At 42.9% G+C, this 23,676-nt stretch overlaps 2 protein-coding genes across 2 annotated transcripts in view; both read left to right on the forward strand.

Annotated features, from left to right (window-relative positions):
* The first annotated feature begins 5,471 nt into the window (after positions 1-5,471).
* lig4 (ligase IV, DNA, ATP-dependent) lies at positions 5,472-13,066 on the forward strand. The gene is given in 5 exon segments (XM_023395356.2): positions 5,472-6,479; positions 6,944-7,034; positions 7,290-7,883; positions 7,886-9,359; positions 9,512-13,066. Coding segments are annotated over 3 exon segments (2,742 nt in total). The 5' UTR covers positions 5,472-6,479; positions 6,944-7,034; positions 7,290-7,297; the 3' UTR covers positions 10,194-13,066.
* Positions 13,067-14,140: 1,074 nt separating this feature from the next.
* The window catches only part of nalf1a (NALCN channel auxiliary factor 1a), a 32,577-nt gene continuing 23,041 nt past the window's right edge, over positions 14,141-23,676 (forward strand). Inside the window, exon 1 of the mRNA XM_023395372.2 lies at positions 14,141-15,307. Within this exon, the coding sequence (XP_023251140.1) occupies positions 14,621-15,307 (687 nt within the window). The 5' untranslated portion in view covers positions 14,141-14,620. The remainder of the gene's footprint in view (positions 15,308-23,676) is intronic.

The following is a 23,676-nucleotide window of genomic DNA, read 5'->3' on the forward strand; positions in this document are numbered from 1 at the left end:
TCGACGTGTCCTTGTGCCCGACACGACTAGAAAAGTGCGATTTAAGTGAAGATAGTGAGGTATCTGAACAGCTAAATAAGGGACTGTAAAAGGGTAAAAAAAAATGAATAAACAGACACGAAATTAATGATACCAGATCACAGTTTGGAAAATGTATTTCTTATTTGATTGCATCTTTTGGGAGTATGTAGTTTTGACTCAGCCTTATAGGTTGGTGCAGGCACTGACCATAGACCTGGACGCTGCCCCACCAAAAAGCAGCTGAGTGCAGACACTCAGACAGAGCTGCTCCAGGCCACACAGACAAACCAACCGGAGAGAGGCTGTGAGCCATGTTTGTTTACAAATGACCTGGCCGTTGTTGCTCCACTTGCTCATTGGATTACGGAGAGTGCCGAGTGTCTCAATTTGGCACCACACACTGAGGTTCAGAGTCCTGGTCTGAAGAAAACAAAAACATGTGATAACAAAGAGCAATAAACAAGAGCATATATGTTATTTATAAATGTTCCCACTGTGCAGCACCATAAAATCTGCCCTGTCACTAAATTATCTGAATTGATGTTGTTTGTGTTGAAGTAGCAGTTCAGTTGTACGACTGGGTGTCAGGACCATTGGATTCCACTGTAAATAAATAAAGGTGAATGAATCTGGCTTCAGTTCAAAGAGCTCAGGTCTCGTTTATCAGTATTTAAGACCAAACTTCACAGCTTACTGTCTTGGCACCGTTCCCTGGTTTGAATCAGAGTTTGACCCCCGTGTCCAACAAGATGTCCCACTCCCTCAGAACATTGCGATGTCATTAATTTGGCTGTTATATAAGGAGTTGTTTTTGAGCAGAGCTCCATATCTTAATGCAGGGCTGGTGATAACATAACGCTGCATAAAATACACCAGAGGGTGTTGCCATGTTGTGTTCTCCGTCGTTGCTGGTACTGTATGTGCTTAGCCTCTGATGTGACATATTAACGGTAAGTGAAGGTGTTGTGTTTAGGCTAAAGGTCGCTCAGTTGATAAAAGTGTGAGCAATACCATGACTTTACTGGAAGGGAAGCCCCGAAACATACCACAAATGCACGTTTCAGTGGGACTGAATATGAGAAGACACTTATGAAATAAACTTGCATTGTAAAACTGAAAATATGCTGAAAATACTCTCAAAGTCTATGCGACCTATTCTGAAATATCACAACCATATGTGAGTCACTATATGTGTTATTTCATTGTAAATAATTAATTATTTTCCTTCTATAGGTCAACTTCTTATATTATTTATGTGAATAAACCTGTGATGTCTGAAGTCAAAAATGGTAAATGGATGTTTTCAAAAGTAAATAAATATAGAACATATATACAAAATGGTAATTGTGGTGATTAAGCAAATAGAAAATGATTAAGTTGATCCCACGTTTGTTCTGCAGAGATGTTTCATGGTTCAGCTGGAGAACAGGAACTCAAAAGGATCAACAACAGGACCCAAATAACCTACTAATGTTTCCCCACAGGTCTCTGGATCTTCTATCAAGCAAAGGATAAGCAGGTATTGATAATTGAATAACGTCTTGAACTGACTCTGCCCACACACATCAGTATAATTTATCATTTATTTATCATTTTTTTGTCAAGTTGATTAATCAATGAAACAACTGACTGTTTAAACTTTTCTTGACTTACATGATGTTTAGCAATAGTCCACAATCAGGTGTGACAGGGCCGTAGCAGTCTTATGATATAAGTACTACAATTAGTTCTTTAATTAGGTAATAAAATAACACGAGGATTTAGCCAAATATAAAACTGTGTCATCCACATATAAACAATACAAGGCTGTGAATAATGAGGCCCACTGAAGCATGTAGACAGAAAATATAAGAGGTCCGAGAATGAAGCCCTGAGGTACCCCACATCCCAGAGCACAAACAGAAATATAATACCCTTTTTTTCGTCTGTGACAAGTAAAATTATATCAGAATACATACCATGATGTTACACTGTGGTGTCAAAAGCAACCGCTTAAATTTAACATGATGAGCCGGTGCCAATCTGGAAGGCTTAGGTGACAGTGGAAAGACATGCGGGCGAGAGTGTGAGCCAACAGCTCCCTTCACATACAAATCTCCTGTGCTGATAATGGATCCAATAACTGTTTGTGGTTCTTCATGGCTTAATGAGCCCCAGTGACACCTGAGCCTAGATTGTACTAATTTAACTCAGTGTAACAGACACAAGGTGCTGAAGTTTCAGTGGTGATTTCTTGCTAATGATCAAAACTAACCAATTTATAATTATAAGCAAACTCATTGGTTCGACCTACCTCAGGAGCACTTTGGCTTGTTTTTATTAGATACCCATAATCTAACCCCGACCTTCTTTGTAAAGGTCCATCTGCTTCACTTTATTACTTTCAGGGGGTGTTATCTCACACGCAAAGCCAAACCAAGGCTGAGTCGGGGTCACTGAAGGGCTGCTATGACGACCTCTCGACCCCATTGCTGTTATGCCACATGATGTAACCGAGCCAGACTGCTGCACAGGTCAGCTGGCTGTCCAGTCGGCCTGATGAAAACAGAGAACGGTCAAGGATTTTATCGGAAATTTCATTTCATAACAGCAGAGAGGGCGAGTGAGAGAGCTGTTATGACACAGCATGTTATGACAGAGGAGACAGACACAGAGATAGACAGCTATTAAACAGGTAGAAAAAAGAGGGCAGATCACCGTGTGGAATGGCAGTGATGTGTGAAGCTGATCTAATTTTAGTCGAAGGTCACTGGGTGCTGTCTGGCTCACGCTGCCAGCTGAAAAAAAGCCCAGCACAATATTTTGTGTTCTGTAATTGAGGGGAACAGGATCTCCCTGTCCTCATCTCCCCTGACATTTCTCTAAGATTATGTGGTGAGGAGTTCAATCGTGCCTTGAGGCGATGGTGCATCAAAAGCGGCTTTAGCAAGTGTGCGACTTTTTTTTCCACTCTGTTTATAAAACAACTGCTAGGAATGGCATATTAGGCAGCGAACATGTGGGCACATACTGTCCTGTAAACACACGAACACTGTGTTTGTCAGTAATGTATGTCAGCTTCAGCCTCTGGGCCGCCGTCAGCAGCTGGTGCACTGTACTGCCCGATACCAAGAATACATGTCGCACTTCATTTTATAGTATGCTATTCTAAATTTAGTAAATAGGATTAGCTCAGTCCTTATTGATCTAGAGGGGGAAATTAAGGTGTTGCAGCAACACAGACAGAGACGGCTTTTTAGGCAGAATAGTACTTGACATAATATGTAGTGTATTAGCATATGAGGTGTTATATTACATCTCTTATACAATATATATATTATGTAATATTGTGTGTAAGAATATTATAATACAACAGTAACAAAGACAAACAAACAGATATACAGTGCCAGGGGTTATATACAAAGTTTGACACCATCAAATACAAACTGAAAGTTGTACAGTAATATATATATATATTAAAGATAATATTGCTATTTTAAATCTGGAGCACAAATTTAAGGTTTTCACAGCTTTTCAACTCTGCTTCCTTCTTAAAGGTAGAAAAACACTTTACCTAAAGTTAGGGGAGTCCAAAATGACCCTGATGACATCACTATGACATCATCAGGTTCATTTTCCCGGAGCTTTTCCTCTCCAGCTGTTTTCACTGGCTGGAATGACTAGTACACTGATCTTCATGTGTAAAGTTGGTGGAGTTCCTCGTTTAAAGGAGGGTAAATATTGACTTCTACCTGGATTCCCCACACCAGTGTCCTTTACGAAAGCTCGTACAATCAGTGTAAATAATCAATGAGCCTTTTGGCAAACACATTTCTCAGTGTGTCAGCAACCGGCAGGGGACAGGAAGTGTTTACGACTTGTCTGTGCAGCCACTCATCACCAGCAGCTCTCTCTGAATGAGGAGGCTGATGCGCTGCTTAATCATCGGCCATGTCGAGGGGGATTTTAGCTCTATTACTCGGCCCAATTCTCTCTTTCCCTCTGTCCCTCCATGCCAAAATCTCACTCAGTCCTACACCAGTACACTACAAGCTCCCCCTTTCCTCCTCTCCTCCTCCTCCACCTCCTCCTCCCGTTCCCTCTCAGTCCTGGTGCGAGCTGATGCATGCCACGGAAGCAGTGACGTCAGTTGTTTACTGTCTTGTAGGTCGAAGCTCGTTGCAGTGCAGCAGCACATCCAGCAGGGCTTATGTAACTCCTGTGCCTGCAGCATGACAGCATGAGAGGCCGTTTACTGCAGAGTGCGTGAAGAGTGTGCACATACTGCGTGCAGACATACAGTGTAAACAGCCAGCTTTCCTCTCCACTGCACTGCATTGTGTGTGAAGTGAAAACACGGCGGGTTCACTGCTGGAGCACATAGTGGCTCCAACTGGACCTCCTCCCTCCCCACACATATCCCAGGATCCTCCACTGCAGCAGTAGCAGCAGAGAAGTAAACAACCCTGGCTGGCGTGTGACTGAGGGCTCACTGCTGCCCAGCTCCTCCTGCACAGACACAGGGCGCCCCCTGTTGTCAGCAGAATGAACATCACCTAATTTGGAGAAGATTAAGGAGTCAGAGTCTGTTTTATTTTTCAGATGTAGAAGTCCTGCTGGTAGATTGGAAATCTGCTACTCTTCCAAAGGCATCACTGATCACATATCTATGCTTTAAAACCTGTGGGTCCTGTGATTTGACTTTTTTGGCGTTTAGGTTATTTTTAAACCCGCATATCATTAATAATCAATAATCTCAAAACTTTACCAGTTAACCACTTGACGTTAAACAGAGAAAACTAGAACTAAATGACAAATAACCTGTCAACAATGGGAAACTATGCTGTGAAACATTTATTTCTACTTATTGGCATGAAAACGTGGCCAGTTATTGATCCTATTAGCCTTCATTATGATGGAAGAGATTCACAGTCTTGCCCACAAACATTGAAGTTCTTCACATTAAAACATTAAATTCCACAAAAAGCAATTAACTCTTCCGATAAATATGATTGCCATAGTACCTTTTAAGAGAAACAAGCATCGGGTTATGTGTTTGTTTTTGATGAAGCGGCCCTGCCTCTGCCAGGAATGTGACCTGTGTTTTGTGGAATCTATGTCGGTACAAGCCTCAGATACTTTTGATCGGGAACAACAAGACATCATTGGAATGATTTCACATTACTACACAAGTAATAGCATGTACTTGGAATTACCCCAGCGAGCACCTAATGATGTCTGTCAAAACAAGTTTGTGATGGAAACAAAAGCAAAAGGTTAAAAGTCATTAAGCTGTAGGCGACAAGTAAGTAAATAGCTGAATCCATTACATGTCAACACAGTGGAACAACTGCTATGTTCAGGTCAGTATATATATATATATATATATATATATATATATATATACTCAAAATGGCTGGTTTGTGCTCAGGAAACAGTTTTTTGTTCATGCAGATGCAATAAAGAGGACTGACACGATGCCATTAGTAGCATCATTAACTTTTAAATGGTCTCCTCTGCCCCCTCGTTCTTTGAATATTTCTGCAGATTTTTGGATGATTTTGTACTGACACTCTTTGCTTGTGTGTTGTGTTGCAAAACTACACCTGAAGTTCAGTTCCTTGGCGGACGGGGGTCTCCCACTCACCTGTGCTGCATGTGAGAGGAAACTGAAACACTTGGAGGAAACACATGTAAAGATATGGAGGCCAGGCTGTAGCTTGCATCTATTATAAATACATAAAATCATCTGAAATGTCTTTAAAATGATCCCATACCCATCTGGCTTATCAGCATGATCATCATTTTTATTAACATTGTCAAAGGCGATGTTATTATATAACATCTAGTGACAATAAGAAGACTCTGACCCAGATATGTATTACACAATCATTTTAATGAGGGGAAACGCCTTCTTGTGGTCAACAAGTACTACAAATACTTGTACTACAACCTTACTACAAGTCAAGGATGGTAAACAACTTCACTGCACCTTCTCAGCACTGCAGCGTCTCACTGTCGCCCTCTGCTGGTGAATGGCAGAGCAACAATATTATAAGTGCTAATATTAATTAATACTAATATTGATATTACATTAAATCGTAACGAGTTGAACATTTGCTACATAAGATTATATAGAGTAAAAAAGAAAAACATTAAAAATGAAACACGATAGGTATAAAACAATGTGTATTAACAGGAAAGCACAGTGTTCTGATAAATTATAGTCTTAATTACTCATTAAAGATTAAGTATACAAAATGTGACGTCTTTAAAATGTGACGTGACTCCAGTTTAGTTAATAAATGTAAAAGTTTCCTAACTTTGTAAAAGTTTCCTGGCCAAAACAACACCGTGTGGAAACAAAGGTTCCGCTCTTGTTTCCGGCGGAACATTTTCCCTGAAGGACCCTACTTTGAATACAAGGAAGTGTTGGGAATGTAGCTCACTGTTTTGAGTTGGAGGATATAAAGTGAAAGGTAACAGCTCAGTCTTTTATATTTAATTGTTTTTTGCTAATATATATCGTTACTGTTTGTACCTTTTACTTTCGCGGTCTTAAAAAAAATGTAAACGTCGCGAGCGTTTAACTGAATTCATTCACGTTTTGTTTTGAATATTACATTAAACTGCCATTATGAACATAAAATGTAATCTTAGATATTGCTTTGCTTTTTGGCAAATGTTTGTAACGTATCTGGACAGACATGCCCGGGCAAAACACAGTTCCTATGACAACAGATACTTTTATTTTGAAAATTAACCGGAGTTGTAGTCATAGTTTTATCTCTGACTGCAACCATTAACGTAGAAGATGTTACACTTAATATAGACGTTTAAAAGTTGTTAAACTATATCCTTAGTATTTAATTAATTAAATACTTATCATGTTTAGACAGCTCTTCTGAATGATTGTGTAAATCTACTGTCTGTCATATTACAGGTCATATTAAAACAGATTGGCTTGTCACAGTGAGACATGTCAGAACATGTTGAAGTTTGACCTGTGTGGATCAATAATCTCCAACTGAAGAGTAAGTGGAACCAAAATAATAATAATAATAATGATAAAATCCTGTTATTCTAACACTAAGGGTTTATGCTGTCAGAAATTGTTATGAAAACATTATATTTTCTAGATTATGTCTGTGGAGAAACACATATTTCAAAACTAACTATTATATTGATTAATTTTGAAGTTATCTTTGGTCTTATCTTTGGTCAAACTGCAAAGTAAATTGTTGATTTATTTCTATTGGGATGATTTTTATCTTTGATGTGTATTACAGATCTCACCATGGAGGGAACTTCCAGAAGTGACGCTGCTGGCCAGCTGTCTGTCGCAGCACAGGTTCCTTTCCTTCACCTGTGTACCACTTTAGAGAAAATCCAGAAGTCTAAACTCCGTCCAGATAAATCCAAGATCCTTGGGGATTTCATTGCATCATGGAGGAAGTTTCATTCTGCCCTCCACAAGGACAAGCCCAAAACAACAGACTCTTTCTACCCAGCTATGCGCCTCATAGTCCCCTCTTTTGAACGCGAGCGGATGGCATATGGCATCAAAGAGAACATGTTAGCTAAACTGTACATCGACGTACTAGGCCTTCCAAAGAATGGCCCAGAGGCCAATAAACTGCTGAACTACCGAGCTCCATCTACATCCCAAGGAGAAGCTGGAGACTTTGCGGGCATGGCGTACTTTGTGCTGAAGAAACGGTGCACCAGCCAAGGCAACCTCAGCATCAAAGAAGTCAATGACTTTCTGGACTCGGTGGCCATGAACAACGCCAGCAATCAGAAGGATCTTGTGAAAAAGAGTCTCCTGCACCTCATCACCCAGAGCTTGGCTCTAGAGCAAAAATGGCTCATCAGAATGATCCTGAAGACATGAAGCTCGGGATCAGCAAAGAAACTGTTCTCCAGGTTTTCCACCCGGACGCTGCTGAGCTCTACAATGTCAACACAGACTTGAACAAGGTGTGCCAGCAGCTCCACAACCCGTCTGTTTCTTTAAGTGAAGTCTCCATTGGACTCTTCTCTGCCTTCAAGCCCATGTTGGCAGGTGTGGCTAACATCCGCAATGTGGAGAAACAGATGGGCAACAGCCCCTTTTACATCCAGACCAAGCTGGACGGGGAGCGTATTCAGCTGCACAAAGATGGAGACGTGTACAAATACTTTAGCCGGAATGCTTTTGAGTACACGCAGCAGTTTGGATCATCTGCACTTGAGGGCTCACTAACTCCTTACATCCACAATGTTTTCAAAAGCCACGTCGTGAACTGCATCCTCGACGGTGAGATGATGGCGTACAACCCAAGCACAGAGAACTTCATGCAGAAAGGGAGCAAGTTCGACATCAAGAGGCTGATGGAGGACTCCGAGTTACAGACGTGCTTCTGCGTGTTTGACGTGTTGTTAGTCAATGACCAGAAGCTTGGCAAGGAAACACTGAAGAAACGCTACGAAACCATTCAGACAGTTTTCACCCCAGTCAAGGGAAGGATTCACCTGGTGCCACAGACCGAAGCCAGAACCGTGCAAGAAGTGGTGAACGCCCTCAATGATGCCATAGACAGCAGAGAAGAAGGGATCATGGTGAAGGATCCGTTATCCATCTACAAACCTGACAAGCGAGGGGAGGGATGGCTGAAAATAAAGCCAGAATACGTTGATGGATTGATGGATGAGCTTGACCTGCTGATTGTCGGCGGCTACTGGGGGAAAGGGAGACGGGGTGGTATGATGTCCCATTTCTTATGTGCCATTGCTGAAGCTCCAAAGCCTGGCGAGAAACCTTCACTTTTCCACAGCTTCTGCCGCATCGGCTCTGGGTATACCATGAAGGAGCTGTATGACCTCGGTTTGAAGCTAGCCAAGCACTGGAAAGTTTACCGGAAGAACGACCCGCCGGCGTCCATCCTGTGCGGCACAGAGAAGCCAGAAGCCTACATCGAACCCTGCAACTCTGTCATCGTCCAAGTCAAGGCGGCCGAGATAGTTGGGAGCGACATGTATAAAACCAACTGTACCCTCCGCTTCCCCAGGATCGAGAAGATCCGTGATGACAAGGAGTGGCACCAGTGCATGACTCTGGCAGAGCTCGATCAGTTCCGCAGCAAGGCGTCGGGGAAACTCGCCTCTCGCCACCTTCACATCAACGACAACGAACCGCAAAAGAAGAAGCGCAAGGTGGCAGCCAAGCCCAAGAAGGTGGTCGGGCTCATCGACCACTTCAAGCCTCAGGACCTCTCCGGGGTTACCAAGGAGACGGATATGTTTGAAGATGTGGAGTTCTGCATCCTGAACGGCACCGAGGATCACCCCAAGGCCGAGCTGGAGAAGGGCGTGGCCAGGTAAAATGAAATCTGTGAATGAATTATGAGCTTTTCATTTGAGCCACTGTTTGTATACCGTATATAAATAAATATTATCAGTAGCATCTTTAAATCATGACTGAAAGTATCCTATTACAAATAACTGATTAGTGATGTCATCTCCGTGTCAGGTGTGGAGGAATCGTGGTTCAAAACCCAGGACGGGACACCTACTGCGTGATTGCCGGCATGGAGAACATGCGTGTGAAGAACCTGATTTTGTCCAACCAGCACGACGTGGTTTGGGCCTCATGGCTGCTGGAGTGCCTGGACCAGAAGGAAGTGGTGCCATGGCAACCACACCACATGATCCACATGTCGCCCTCCACCAGGGAACACTTTGCCAAGGAGTACGACAGCTACGGCGACAGCTACTTCGTGGACACAGACGAGCAACAGTTGCGAGAGGTCTTCGGCAGGATCAGCGGTGGTGGCGTGGCGGCGGCAGCGGCTGCGGCTGTGGACGTGGCGCAGGTCGAGCAGCGTTACAGCTGGGACGACCTTCCCACCAGTATGTTCAGACCCTTCACAGTTTACATGGACAGCTATGCTGACGTAGGAGACCCTGAAACTGCCATACCTGCCACCTGTTTGGACATCCGGGCGCTGGAGTTTCGATACCACGGAGGCACAGTGGTGCAGGAGTTGGAGGAAGGAGTCTCTCACGTCATCATCACAGAGGAAACACGACTTCTGGATTTCAAGACTCTGAGGCGGCGCTTTAGGAAGAAGTTTAAGATCGTAAAAGACTCATGGGTGACTGATTCAATCGAAGCAGGGTATGTGATGAATGACGATAACTACTTGGTTTAATGAGGTGATATATACAGATTTAAGACACTGGAGGAATATCCTGTTTTTATCAAGCATTTTAATTCATCCTTAATAAGATTATTAATAAACACTTAAAGAAAAGCTGAACAATTAAAAACTCACCATCAACATTAAGGGTGAGATAAGAGGTTTTAAGACGTGACTTTACAGGGATGTTACTTCACTTACTTTCATGCAAAGTTGATGAGTTTTATCTTCTGTTTTTAATGAGTAAAGCTGCTTGTTATTAGTTTTAAATGAATATGCCACTGTAAAAATCAGGAGGGTAATGATTGGTTTTTCAGTTCAGAAAGTTAGAGTTGCATTATGAGATATCACAGAAGGTGTTTTTGGTTTCTCTTTAAACCTTTAGCTGAGTAACATTTACTGGAGAGGAGAAGATGTTTTCCACTTTATCAAAACTGAAACACTACGTATGATTTCTGGGAATATAAAGGTTCTGTTTCTCAAAATACTTTTAACTGTTCTTAGATTTGAACTTATCCAATCCACAGCGGACTAATGTAAATCAGTAAAGCCTGGGGAACAGATGAGTGCACAACGACTAGGGAATACTCCACCAGGAATATGGCCCATTCTTATTGTTTCAATTTAAATGGGCAGTCCAGTGATTTAGTATCGCAAGATTGGTCAAAATTGAAGCAACAGAAGCCGAGACATTCGGATTTTTAGTACAATGTAGGGGTCAAACTCCTATAAACATCCTATATTTCCCAAAATGCAACTGGATAGCGTCTTTGTTAGACCCTCCTTGTTAGGTGGTGGCCTTTTGATAAAAGGAAACAATGAAATTCTTTCTCTGCCTTTGTGCTTTTATGTCTGTGTAATTACTAAATTAAGTACAACCCTAATAAGTAATTTGATTTGGTAAAAAATAGCATTAACATTGACTGTTTGAGTGACTAAGGAATTTTAAAAAATTGGTAATTAACTTAAAAACGAGCGTCTGTGTGAAGTGATGGCCTCAGCTTTGTAGCGTGAGCTCAGCTGGCAGAGAGAGAGACCGAGGGACACCACAGGGGTACGTTAAAACCGGTTCAGCTCAAGGCCCTCCAACAAAGATGTCTCCATGTTTTCCTGTCTTCAAAAATGTCAGCAATGTGTCTTGGGACTCATTGATATGTTATAACCTTCATTACCAACGCCTCTTGGGTGCAGGTAGCTACCTGAGGTGTTGTGGGCATTGTTGTGCCCAAATGCCGTATGAATACATTTTCAAAGTGGAAGTGATGAGGCACCGGTTCCTAATCATATAGTGTGAATAATGGCTCGAATTGACATGTTGTAGAGTTCCCTGCAGGGTTTGTGGGTTTAAGTTTTTATAATTTTCATTAAAATTCAACTTTTACGACATTTGTGCCAGTTTAGGAACAGTTTTTATTTATTTATTATTTATAAAGTTATGCCTCTTGAGAGAAAAATCATCTCCATTATTGGTTAAAAAAATTATAATGTGCTTCAGTAAGCACTCTGTAACCCGCCGCCCACTCTGGACTATTTCCAGGTGATGCAGAGTGAGCGTTTGATTGACAGGCTTTAATTAGAGGTACTCGTCCAGCGTTTGTTCCTGTGTGCCTTCTGAATGTGAAGCATTGTGTCACTGCAGCACAGCTGTTTGTATTGAATAGTCCAACTGCTGGTCCTCTGAAAGGTTTCACAGGAGCAAATGATTAGTCCTAAGGATGTGGATATGAAAACAGTAGCAGAAAAAAAAAACAGCCGCTGAAAGCTAGCATTGCAGAAATACCATGTCCTAATGGGATAAATGCCCTAATTAGACTGGCCGTAGCTGTTGGAGAGCAGAATGGCAAGTTCGCTGGACACAAGCAGAAACAAATGAAGCGGGCCCCTAGACAACCAGCAGCTGCGTGCACTCAGCTGAAATAAATGAGCTCCTGCAGAGACCAAACACAGGCTCATGGCTGCAGGGAGGGTTTGTCTGCAGCAATTAGCGCGGCCCACCCTCAATGAAGAAATTCAGCAACTCAAGCTCCGTAAACAAGGGGTATAAGGTTCATAAATCAGTGACATTTGACCAAAATCGAAGTCTGCTAAACTGGTCATGGTTGATTCGACTCAGATTTACAAACTGCATCAGTAAAAGTTAGAATCAGTCTCAGGCTCTGAATTACAGCATCTAATACATTTTTATAAGCTCCCACTTGCTTTGGGGAAAAACATTTGTTTGTAGAATAAGAGCCCTTACTTTAAATCTTTTTCACTGTGGAGAACGGAGCCACTGGTGACAATACAAACTATCTGCCTGGACAATGTACAAGCAGGTAAAAGCAAGTTTTTGCATAATAGAATAGAATAGAATAACAGAACCACAAGTAACAATTGGTTTTTAGTAACAACACCGGTAAGCTTTTTTCTCTATAAAGGAAAAGGGCTTGTGACCCCTTTCAGAAATGTGCTTATTCGTTTTTGGTATTGTGATTTTTTTTTTTTTTTTTCAAAAGAGATGAGATGAGAAGATCAATACCAATCTCATATGTACTGGGTATGAAGCTAGAGCCAGGAGACGGCTAGTTTTGATGTTACACTTTGCTTTTTAGAATAAAAAAAGATGCAACATGTTAATTGTGAGCTTTAGTTGTGCTTGCAGGTGGATTTTACCTTTGGTTAGAGCCATGCAGGCTAGCTCTTTCCCCCTGCTTTCAGTCTTTATGCTAAGCTAAGCTAACTGACTCCTACCTCGAGCTTCATACAGGTATTTACAAAAGTAAGTTTTGGCCAAAAAACAAACCGTCTAATACAAATTGCATTCATTTATTACTGTTCTAAGAGACTTGAGACTTGCTTTAATTGTGCAATCTGTCACAATAAACCTCATGTCTGCTTTAATTGTTCTCAAAATTATCTCTGAGTGGTAATGGAGTCGTCAGAACTCACTGATTTTTAATGTTTCTGCTGCATCACCATGCAATAATAACACAACACAGAAATAAATGAAAACAAGTGCACAACAGCAGCCTGAAGCACACTTGATCCCAAATGGTCTAAAACATGCAAAAAGCATTGGTGTCCTTTAAAGAGGAAACAGGCTCCTTTCTTTGGATGAGAGCATCTTGCCTGAGGCTGAAACCAGGTGAGTACCAACCTGTGTGACTGGTCCAAAGTCAAGCCGACCAGAATAAATACTAGAATAAGTCTGCTAATATACATTTTCAAAATAAAACAGGCTAAACTACAAACTCTACTAAGCTAGTAAGCACGTTTCATTGTTTAGTATCTATCATACACCTGTTTGGTTTTATCTTAAGTGAGTGTTTTCTCATTTCTTCTTCTATAGACACAAATAGTTGAAATAATATTTCTTTTTTTAAGTCTGACACACAAGCTTTAATTTTGAAGTCACAATTACAATATTTCTGGTGAATTTTTCAGCGGCCTCTCGGACTTGACATGCCATCGTATGGAGGGATGCGGCGGCTGCGGTGCGCGCGCATAACGTCAGAGACGGAGAAGTTTGGCCAAGTTAACACGAGAGAGCAGCAGAATACCGGATATTAGGTGAGGTGACTTTCAAAATAAAACGCAACACGTAGCTTTCCTAGCTGCATCATAACATGTTTTTGTTTGTACACATTCTATATGAAATATTATATTGTTTTAATTATGCAGTAAACATTATTATTTAGTTTTTCTTTTCCTTGCTGCATTAAAACTATGTAATTATAAATGCAGTAGGCTTATACCAATTATTTTTGTCTAAGAATCTTCAAATTTTGAAGTTCAATAGACCCTCAACTTGGAGAAGGGTTCTAAACACATATTTGAGGGTCAAATGAGGCAGACATGACACACAAATCTACATAAATCAGCCTCCGACCTTTATTTTGAATGTCAGACCCGGAAACGCCGCCGGTTATTGCTGCTGACTTGACGCAGATTCCTGCAAATACACCGTCTCTTGGCGAACATGGCGGCAACTTAACAACGGCAGAGAGATGAAGACGGTGAGGGCTTGAAAAAGAAAAGAGGTCTGTTACAGGCTGTAGGCCTCTCCGCCGACTCAAAGGCAGACAGCCTCGCCATGTTGGAAGAGAATAGCGCCCTTGTCCCTGTTCGACCGAGGCCGGGGAAAACGTAAACGCGTCGGTGAGTGTTTCTAAAAACGGGAGTCGAGGCTACGCAGAGGAGCGGAGCGGCGCGGAGCTCAAGGCGGACGGGGAGGACAGCGGCTTCGCCGGTCAGCCATGGAGGATGCGGCCCGCAGTCGCCAGCGTCTAATTTCCCATCCGACCCACGCTCATTTTGATGGGAATTACCGCTAATAGCAAAGGCAAGCCGGGACAACCCACCACCCGACACTTGAGGGGAGGAAAACGCGAAGCGGACCCCACGTCAATGACTGTTGCGGCAGAGGAGCCCCCACGGTGGAGTCGGCCGGTTCCCAAAATATGACCAGGGGTGCTGGGACGTGTTGGCAGCAAGAAGATGACGACGGCTTCCAAATCTGGCTAGAGCCCCCCCGCGACAACCAAAAGCCATTCACCGACTCAGAGAGGGCGCAGAGATGGCGACTGTCCTTGGCATCCCTCTTGTTCTTAACCATCCTCCTCTCTGATCACCTGTGGTTCTGCGCCGAGGCCAAACTGGCCCGGACCCTGGACAAGTTCGCATCCTCCCACCTCCTCTCACCCCAGACCCACTCAGCACACAGCAGCCTCAGAGGAAACCCAGATGCTATTTTTATAGGAAACTCTACCAAACATTTGTGGCGGCTCGAAACTTGCCACCAGGATAGTTTATCTAAGAACTGCTTTGCTTTCGCAGATGCCGACCATTTGTGCAGCGGCCTTTCCGACAAAGAGGGGACGCGGGCTGTAAATATGAGCGATTTGTACCTTTCCTTTTGTAACTCCTACTCTCTGCTGGATTTGTTTTACGGGTCGACAAGTCCGGACAATTTGAACTGCAGCCTCGACGTGCTCGGCGATGGCGACACTACCAGATGCAGCCTGTGCGTCCAGGCGTACCAGCGCTACGACCAGCACGCCCAGGAGAAATACGAGGACTTTGAGCTCCTGACTCAGAAATATGAGCCGGGGGCATATTCAGTGAGGACGTGCATGGAGCAGTGCAAGGTAGGCTGCAAAGGGAAGGGGGTGTGGGTGTGTGGGGGGTGGGGGGGCAGTTGGGGGTTTGGAGGGGAGAGTGATGTGGTGGCCATCTGTTGATTTGGGCCCGAATAGATGCCAGTTTTGGTCCTCCTCCTCCTCCTGTCGCCATGGAGACGGATGACAGATTCAAGGAGACTCCCGGCTCCGGGCCTCATGTTCATTCATCTCCTCATTGTGTTGAGGCCCCATGCTAATGTGCAGATGGAGGCCCTGCTAGTATCTTTTCAGCACCCAGCATCATTTAGTTCACGCTCTGTTCTTTGACATTGAAGACCGCTGCGCTGCTTTAGCCAATAATCCTGATCAAGCATCGATAACCTAGACTGGGCTGTTAGAGCTGCCTGAGCCTTTATAGCCTCGCGTTTATCACATTGTAATGAAGAGGATACTGCTGGTATATGCAAACAACTCTGGGAGCCTGTGTCCTGTGTGCATTGTCGCAGTCCGCCAGGTGTTCATCATGGCCGCCCCACTTCATATCAAGAGCGTTTCATTAAAGTCAAGAGGTGGTTTCCTTGCCTAATGTGGCGGAAGGCTTTTTTCGCTTCGACTTGTGTTTGCTCATTACTAGGCCCGCACGGAGGCCTCGTTCCAGCCAGGCCCAGACTCGCTCTCTGATTGCCATGCGCTGTTAACCAGCTCATAACAGACCAAGGTGGGTCAAACAGGCTGTTGTGGGTGTCCGGGAAACGCGGGAGGGAGCCGGTCAGGGACACAGCCGCCGCTGTGTGCGGCCGCTGTGAGCCACAAAGAGCTGCATCCAGCACCGCGGACAGCTCCACGGCAGCGCGGAGCTGTCCGCGGTGCTGAATGGCGCTGCCCGGCTCCATTCACAGAAGCCCTGGCCAATCCCAGATGGCCTCCATTCACCCAGCCAGTGTCAGAGACACGAGCACGGGCGTCAAAAACGCGACTCTAATCAGGCCATCTGTCTGCTTCTACCAACCCAATGCATTTAGATAGACCCACATGCACATGAGCTGGGCCTAGTTAAAAACTAGCTTATATTTAGAAGAGGAAAACAGTCTGTGTGTGTGTGTGTGTGTGTGTGTGTGTGTGTGTGTGTGTGTGTATTCATTAAACAATGGTCCACTTTCTTTTATATCCTGTTTGCTGTCCAATGTCTTAATCCTGGCAAAGACAAAAAGACAACAGAGCTTCTTTAGGTTAAGATACTTCCAGCGTTCAAGTTGTAAACCTCACATTCTTACAGACACACACTCTCTGTGTTTACACAAGCAGACTGCTGTACTTTAATGGATCTTATGTTTAAACATGAAATGAGGTTTCACAGTTTTTATCACTGATGGTTTTGAAATCATAGTTTGAAGCCGAGGGACGTATTTATCAATTCGAACCATCCTGAAATAATTCTTCTGTTCTGGGTAGAGCTGATATGATTAGTCTATTAATCAATCAGGTGATCGTCAAAAAAAATATTTGATCATGATTTTTCAAGCAAAAAAGAAGAAAAAAAAGTCCAAACATCTTAAGGTTTGGGACAAGACATTTGAAGACCTTGGGCTCTTGCAGCCTTAGGTCTGATATTTCTCATAACTCGTCATTGCCAGAAGCTTCACTGTATATCCCGTCACCACTAGCTCACCACACTCTGCATACAAGCCCCTTTGTTAATGAATGTAAAGCCTGACCCGAGCCACTTCAGAGTCTTACGTCAAGATCGGTCGGTTGCCAGCGTTAGAATATACGATCATGCTACACCGCTGATGAATGCAGCTTTCTTAAGAAATAGCCAAGCCAGCACTCGGGCTCGCTATCAGCCATTGGAGGAAAGGCTCCCATTGATGTCAGCTGACAATGCATCAGCTGTGCATTACGCTCAAGCCTCCATGTGTGACATTCCCCCGCATGTTTTCATGTCACCTCTCGACCTTTGAAGGAAACAGTCATTTAATCAAGCTGCTGAATGACCCTTGTCCATTACCTTGATTGTGGGTTTGTAAAAATTTTGTATGTGGTCTGCAGCGTTACAGAAAGAGCAGCATGACTCACGCGATAATGTCAAGCTCTTGTTGAGTTAATGGCTATCTGACTTGTAGAAGCCTAGCTGTTCAAGTTGTGTGCCCGCTCAGGCATATGTGCATGTAATCTCTGTAAATATGGCAAGATTATAGTGAACACTGAGCCGGCAGGTGTGAAAACAAATAGATCCCTGCCTCATTGTCTCATTTCAACATGCAGGGCAGCGGCAGTGCAGGCCGGTCGAGCCGGGAAGATCGCTGACATTTCAAGTGAGGATATTTGACATTGAGATTAGCGTTTGTTGTGCAGGAGTGGGTCCTGCGGTCCTCAGGTGGCGCTTTGATTCCTCTAGCCTGAGGTGAAACATCACACAGTGGACATGACCACTCTGCTGTTCCTCACAATGGGATCCTCCATCATCTGGCTCTGTGAAAACCCTCCATTCATCTTGACAGCGGGGCCGGGCTTGAAACATTTAAACCGGGCCCGGCGCACTAACGCTGACTTGAAAGCAGCAGTATTTTCCCAGCGTTTTTTTTTTTTTTTCATTGTTGTTGCTGTTGTTGTTTATGCCGAGTGTGAACCAAAATGAAATGTCAGACTCACTAGTAGTTTCACAGGAAACAGTGAAGCCAAAACAAACCTGGCTTCTCAAAAAGCATGTTGGCAGGAAAACAACTGTTATCCACGAAGGCCTGGGGTCTCAGCACTGTAATCACATTGTTTAATGTAAGGTTTCCCACCTGTGATGCCAAAAGTCTAACAACACAACTATTATCAGGGCCTGTTAACAGGAAGCTTATTCCAGCACACAGATGTGTAATCTCCTTGTAGGTGCACCACAGGTAAACCCAAAAGCTATTGTTTGAATGTCTGTAGTGGACTGCTGGTGCTTTCATGATACTTCAGTGCTTGTTGCTGCTTTCAGTCTTCAGTAACCACGTTATATAATGTTATGGTTCCTGTCCAAAAGTCTGTAGCATCAAAACAACAATGAATGTTTGTTGTAAAGCCTAAAAACACTGAGTTTTGTTGTTCTGTCTGCAACTAACCATTACTTTCATTATTGATTAATCTGCCCAATATATTCTCTATAATCTGTTCATCATTTGGTCTAAATTGTCAGAAAATAGTGAAAATGCCTTATCACAGTTTTTGAGAGCTCAGTGTGTCGTATTCAAATGGGTTGTTTAGTCAGACCAACAGTTCTCAAACCCAAAGATATTCAGTTTACTGTCACAAAAGATGAGGAAAATCAGAAAAAATGCAAATTTAAACGCCCTGAAATGTATTTTCTCAGTCAGTTTCTTACTGTGAGTGATAGAATCCAATATTTTCTGCCAAAGTTTGAACAGTTTTGGTTATTTGGTCACTGTCGTTCAAATCTGATCAAACCACAGCCACACAGTTTTAACAAAGCGTTTTTGCAGTTTAAACTTTTAATAAATAATAAGTAAAGATGTTTTTGTTTGTTGCTCATTTAGTCACGAATGTTTAATGCTACAGAGAAACACTTTGTAAGTTTCCAGGAACATCGAAGAAACCTAAACCAGTGGAGTTTCTGCATTTCTGACGTATACAATTAGTTTCACAGTTGTTGCTAATGATTTCTCAATCACTCAATTAATTGACTAATTGTTTGAAAATGTCTACATGTTGTTTTCTGTTGTGTGGCTATCAGTTTGTGGTTATTTGACTGATTTGTTCGTCAGCACCATGTTGAATAGGAGACTCAAAGCCTTATTTTTTCAGTTTACCTCGTACATAAGTGGCTCATATACTTAAATAGATTCATGAATTTACAGATTTCTTGCTAATGCATAGAGGATGCACGCACCAAGTGTTAATCCTGCCTTTGTGATGATGTTAGATTTACCAAATTACATGTGAGAAAAGTGAGAAACATCAGGGTTTCCCACCAGAAATGATGAGTTGGAGGACTCTTCATTTTGAGTTTAGAAAACGTCCCAGTTCCCATCTGACAGGATCGCAGCGGGAGACAAAAAATATCTACAATTTTTTCACAAGAACTCTGGAAATTGCCTGACAAGAATAATGAATCTGGCCTCACAGGTGTCTGCACATGTTCTCCTCTGTGGTCATTTCACTCATTTGTGATTTTAAAAGGCAGAACTCTCAGCACCTGAGCAAGTAATGATGGAGTGTCTGGAACTGAACCGTCTGCTTCCACTGCCACTTCTGTTATTACCTCTACCTTTTAGACCTGCCACCACTACCTGCATCGCCGCTATGATATAAAATAATTTTAAAACACATTCCCTGACAAGTCTGTGCACAAATCCGTCTCCTCCACCCCCCACCCTCCAGGTCCAATTGAATGTCTAATCTTAGCCGGTGTTGTGTGCAAGTGGAAAGGAGGACAGCGTCCACAGCGTCGTCCCTCTTTAGATCCTTGTCAACCGCACACATCTGCATTGATCTGAGCTCTTTTTGAGCCGGAGGGACGGGGTGGCAGCATTACCACGAGGCTGATCCCTATTGATTTGCACCGAGTGGTCCGCGTTCACTCGCCCTTCATTTGATAGTGGGCAGCTCCTCCGACCAAAATAGGGCAGCGCCTGAGCTCAGTGAAGACATCATGTCATTGTCTGAACCTGTTTGATTATGCCATAAGATGTAGGAGAGTGTGTGTGTGTGTGTGTGTGTGTGTGTAGATGAGGGGATGTACAGTTTAGAAAGAGACCAATGTTAAAGTTACACTCTCTTCATCTGTTATCTCCCTAATTATAAAGGGACAGTTATGTAATTCTGCAGTAAATGATGTGTGACAACGGGGATATCAGTTCTCCGATGTGGAAGCCCTGAAACGAAATCTGAGCGCTGATTGAAGCATCTTCCCTTATGGCTTTGAAAACGCTTGAGCTTTACATTCGGATGAACAAACCTGCTGTTTAACAACATCTTAACAAGTCCAATCACTATTAGAAACGGTATATAAGCCGGTTAATGCTATGACTAACTGGCTATAACAGCCTGAACTATCTCAGCTGTCGGATTGAAATTCAGCTCAATCAGGAGAGACTCATGAGAGGATCAAAAGAGTATGAGAACAGACTTTGGCGCTCAGACCCCTGACAGGAAGTGGATCACCGTGGGGAATGGTCCATAGGAGCGAGGTGCCGAGATTGGTTGGAGATGGTCGGGAATTCACAGGTGAGGCGGCGAAGAGGTTGGAGGTCATGACAACAGATAGAGAGAGAGAGGAAACTTTTAAAACTTTGACGGCTTGCGTGTGATTGGCTAAAGGCCACCGTGTCAGGTTGTGATGAGAATGAGCTCATGTTTAAATATGAGCAATGTCGCAAATCAATAAACAGGATGTACTTTTATTGATCCGGTACTTGAGTCACTATTAGATTAGATTATCAGATTCTCTGTAGCTTTCACTACATTATTAAATATAATGAAGCCACTATGATCATGCACTCACCAGTAAAAGTAAATTAGTGAAGTAGCGTAGATTTGTGCAACCGTCAGTGAGACAGGTGTAGCAGGTAAATGATTGGCTGATGTCATTATCAGATTTTTAAACCCTCCCTCTAATGTTGCACTAAAATCTGATCATTATTAATATTTATTCAGTCAAACAGCTACATACCTGTCACATTACAGGGACACTACCTGGCATCCTTTCATCAGTGAAGAGACAGTATTTCCATGGAGATCCGTCGCTATCAGCGTCGTTCTTGCTGTGTATTTTTTTGACGCTGTAGTCTTTGTACTGAGAGTGTTTTGTGTGTCTACACCCAAACCGGCAGTGATCACATGGTGGAAGTGGCTCACATCCGGCTGCTGCTGCAGCCATGAATGAATGAAGACTGTTGCGGTGCGTTGCGTTATTCCAGGTGGAAAAAGGCAACGGAAGTGCTCACGTGTGATTTCCGGCCTTGTGTCGTCCTGCGGCGGTTGTGCATGCTGACCTTGGAGAGGGTTTTGTCCCTTCAAGATGCCCGGCCCACTCCACAACAGCTCTTTTTTTTTTTATGAATGGGCAGATCCCTGAGCTGCATGCTAATGAGGCGGGAAGAGGAGGAGAGGGGAGGCTAGCTGTTGCAGAACACAGCAGCGCTTCCATATTGTTTTAACAGTGAAGAGCAGAGAGCAGATCAGACCACATGGGCGAGAGGGAGGGAGGGATGGAAACTGCACCAGGCAGAAGGGGTTAAAGTGGGTTACCCAATTAATAGGCCTCATTTAACCTCTGTGGCATTTCCATTATAGATGACACGTGGAGTCATTTCTCTGATGTATAGTAATGTTGTCAATCAAGTTAATCAGAGCTGCATCATCTCTGCTGGTCGGAGTGGCTCCATTTAGGAAACAAGGAGACACTGAACCACATTTTTCATCCAAACAATTTTAATGAAACGTACACAAAACACAGCAGGTCAGACACCACCGACTCAGAGAAGGGAGGAAGTTGCTGCCGTTGTTTTCTCATGTTATCATTTTTAAACAAAAGCATTTGGAATTGGCCGTGTGAGGATTTCCTCTGCTCATGTGGTTTTCGGGTGTATACGTGTCGTATTTGTGAATAGCAGACAAACTGAGAATATCTACTCTTCAGGCCCCTCAAAACACTGCATTTTTCCTCCTTCATAGAGTTCAGTGAGCTGGTCTAAACCTCTTTCATGCCAGTGTCTAAGCTGCACATCCTGACACGGATGGTGGGAAATCTGGGTTACTCCATATGGGAGCCAGAAGTGAAAAATGATTTTCAGATTTGAAATAAATTCTAATCTTGTTGCAAGGATTCAGTGTCACAATAGAGTTGTTTCAAACCTCTACTTTTGTAACGATGTTAGTAAACCGCATCTGGATCTTGATACTCGCTGCTCTTTCATTGGTCAACCTAGCAGCAGCAGTAGTGGTGGGCGGGGCATAACGCCTGATCCAGAATCTCTCAATGAGGAAGAGTAGATGTGCTTCCAGCCCCAGTTTTCCTTTATTTTTCTTTTACTTTTTATGTTGGAAAACATTTAAAACGTGTCTGGAGAGGAACTTTAAGTCGTAAAGTAAATTTACCTATTTTCATTCTACATCTTTGATCTGCCAGATAAATTCTGTAAACATTCTTGTCTACATTTGCTAAGAAGCCGCTGGTAAGCGAGTTACACAGCATCTGTGGAGAGGAAACGAGACTTGTTTGTGTTTTGGTTGCACACATATGGATGGACCCCAAATTCACAACAGCACCATTGTTTAATGAGCCGTTGGATTTTTACTCAAGCTTGCGGCACGGCTCTGGGGAAGGCAGTGTCGTTGGGTCCACTACTGTGAAGTGATGGCGACACAATACCACTAATACCCCTCCTCTGTTTCCTCCTCAGAACCTGAAATCTCTCTTTTTATTGGTGTTTTCAAGTTAAACAAACTGCAAGATCAAATGATTGATCATATGATTAGGTGTTGTCTTTAATGAATATAATATAATATGCATCAAATTAGGTGTCAGAAAATGAGTGAATTGTGTTTGTCCTCTTAGAGCTTTATACTTTTAATACTTGTCACACTTAAAGGCCCTAAAATGTCTTTTTCCAATCAGCTTCTCGTTCCGAGTGCACCAATCAGGATGTAGTAACTGATTAATCAAATCTGATTAAACCACACCCACAAAGATCCTGATGAAGAAGATTAACTGAATTTTTATCAAGGTAAAACTCATTGAATAAAGAAGAGTTGTTTTAAAAAATATTTAATGTTACGCAGAAGTACTCAAAACACAAGGTCAAACTCTCAGGGCTTTAAATTCAGTTCCACTCTGAGCTGAACACGTGCAGCTACTGAGTAAAGATTAAAAACATATGCAGTCCTAAGGAAGACGCACAGATGTGTCGTAATGACACGTTCTTTAAAAAATCCTCCCTGGAGATGAATTCCATTTAGTTGCCAAGCTGTTCTCCTGTTTAGGCCATAATGGAACAAGCTAAATTTAATTATAAAAACATTCATTACGTTGGATTCATAATTGTCAGAAAATGAAGATGTTGCAAGCAGGATGTGTTTTTTTTTTTTTTTTCCCCTGTGAAACACCTAAGGGTGAGACTAATACCTCTATTCATTTATGGGCATGACATCAATTAGTCTAACAGTCCTGTTGTCTGCATAGGTATTTGAATGGATTATTTTTACGGGGACAGATAGATGCCTGAATGCATATCCCAGTCGCTGTGTGCCATATTGAATTTTAGTGTTTAATTAATGTAGAAAATGTTTTTTTAGAGCAGGATGGAGGGTTTTTTTCTGCCTTTGCTCAGGGGGCACCGTCCGTAGCTGGATATAGACATGAAAACTCATGATTACGTAGCCCAAATATCCTGTGTGCTGCC

Source organism: Seriola lalandi, unplaced genomic scaffold, assembly GCF_002814215.2.
Source record: "Seriola lalandi dorsalis isolate HSWRI2012SDOR001 ecotype SW California unplaced genomic scaffold, Sedor1 jcf7180002054962, whole genome shotgun sequence".
In the NCBI taxonomy this organism is placed as follows: Eukaryota; Metazoa; Chordata; class Actinopteri; order Carangiformes; family Carangidae; genus Seriola; species Seriola lalandi.